Source organism: Orycteropus afer, unplaced genomic scaffold, assembly GCF_000298275.1.
Source record: "Orycteropus afer afer isolate SDZICR_OR568_19922 unplaced genomic scaffold, OryAfe1.0 scaffold00071, whole genome shotgun sequence".
In the NCBI taxonomy this organism is placed as follows: Eukaryota; Metazoa; Chordata; class Mammalia; order Tubulidentata; family Orycteropodidae; genus Orycteropus; species Orycteropus afer.
This window is the reverse complement of record NW_006921658.1, coordinates 7,745,624-7,747,201: the sequence shown is the minus strand read 5'-3', so window position 1 is coordinate 7,747,201 and position 1,578 is coordinate 7,745,624. Positions and strand designations below refer to the sequence as shown.

At 42.0% G+C, this 1,578-nt stretch overlaps 1 protein-coding gene across 1 annotated transcript in view; it reads left to right on the top strand.

Annotated features, from left to right (window-relative positions):
• Positions 1 to 1,578, top strand: part of EGF (epidermal growth factor) — a 174,550-nt gene that overhangs the window by 61,435 nt on the left and 111,537 nt on the right. Inside the window, 1 exon segment of the mRNA XM_007940782.1 lies at positions 1,180 to 1,302. Within this exon segment, the coding sequence (XP_007938973.1) occupies positions 1,180 to 1,302 (123 nt within the window).

The following is a 1,578-nucleotide window of genomic DNA, read 5'->3' as shown; positions in this document are numbered from 1 at the left end:
GAGGAGTGGCTGGTGGGTTTGAACTGCCAGCCTTCTGGTGAGCAGTCAAGTGCCTTAGGCACTATGCTACCAGAGCTCCCAGAGCCTTGTTAGTTATACTAATTTCTGTTGAGTCATTTCTGACTCATGTGAGCCCCATGTGGTTCAGAGTGGAACCACAGGGTTTTCAATGGCTGATATTTCAGAAGTCGATCTTCAGACTTTTCTCAGAGGCATCTCTTAGTGGATTGAAATCTCCATCTTATTGGTTAGCAGCTGAGCTTGTGAACCATTTGGACTACCCAGCATCTTCTGTTAATTAGTTATAGTTCCCTGCTTTTAGGGGGAACTCCTTGGGTGGCATGAACGGTTAAGTGCTGGATTACTAGCTGAAAGGTTGGTGGTTTGAACCCACCCAGAGAAGCCTCAGGAGACAGGAGCAGTTCTAATCTGACACATGTGGGGCTGCCATGGGTAGAAATCAACTCAAATGCAGCTGATAACAACCATAGTTTATATGGAGACTAGTGGGCAAAAACTGTAGCATAGAAACACTGAACTGGAAGCCTGGAGCTTAAGGCAGACTAAAGGTGCTGAGGAAAGTTCACCCATTCAGCTGAAAACTCCAGTCAGTGTTGTGAAGGACAAAGAGCAGAGCAGGGAATCCTTGTACAGAACTTTAAAGACTCCTCGTTTTAAATGGCATGCTATATATTTTCAAAGAATAATTCTTCTTTGTAAGGGTAATTCTAGTATGAAAATATATATTTGAAAATTTAAACTATGACAATAAAAATGGCTTTCAAGACAAGTCCACTGAGTTATTTCACTCTTTTAAAGAGTAGGATAAACAATATTTCAGTGGTCAGTGATAGCATATCCAAGTGTGAAATACTCTATTCTGTTCTGTCAGTGATATCATATCAGGAGCACTGGTGGCTCAATAGTTAAAAGGGCTGGGCTGCTAACCGAAAGGTCAGTGGTTCAAACCCACCAGATGCTTTTCAGGAGAAAGACATGGCAGTCTGCTTCCATGAAGATTTACATAGAAATGCTAATGGGCAGTTCTACTCTGTCCTGAGGGGTTGTTATGAGGCAAAATTGACTCAATGGCAATGAGTTTGGTTTGGTTTATTACAATATTATATTTTCCTTTCAGAAATAACCATCTGACTATGTTTTGTTCTCGACATTGTATAGATGTCAATGAATGTGCCCTTTCGAATCATGGCTGTACTCTTGGTTGTGAGAATACCCCTGGATCCTACTATTGCACATGCCCTGTGGGATATATTCTGCTTCCTGATGGGAAACAATGCCATGGTAAGTCACAACAACAAGTATTTTTCACATCCTTTTCCCCACATTTTCAGTGGTTTTTCTAAGGTGATACAAGCTGGGTTGGCAGACTCGATCAGCTGTGGATCAGAATCACTTTGGAGTTTTATTTTGTTTTATTTTTCAAAATATGGATGACTGTTGTTGTTGTTGTTATGTGTCGTCGAGTCAGCCCTGACTCATAGCGACCCCTCCTTGGGTTTCCGAGGCAGTATCACTACGGAAGTAGGATTGCCCAACCTTCCTTCTGAGGAGTGGCTG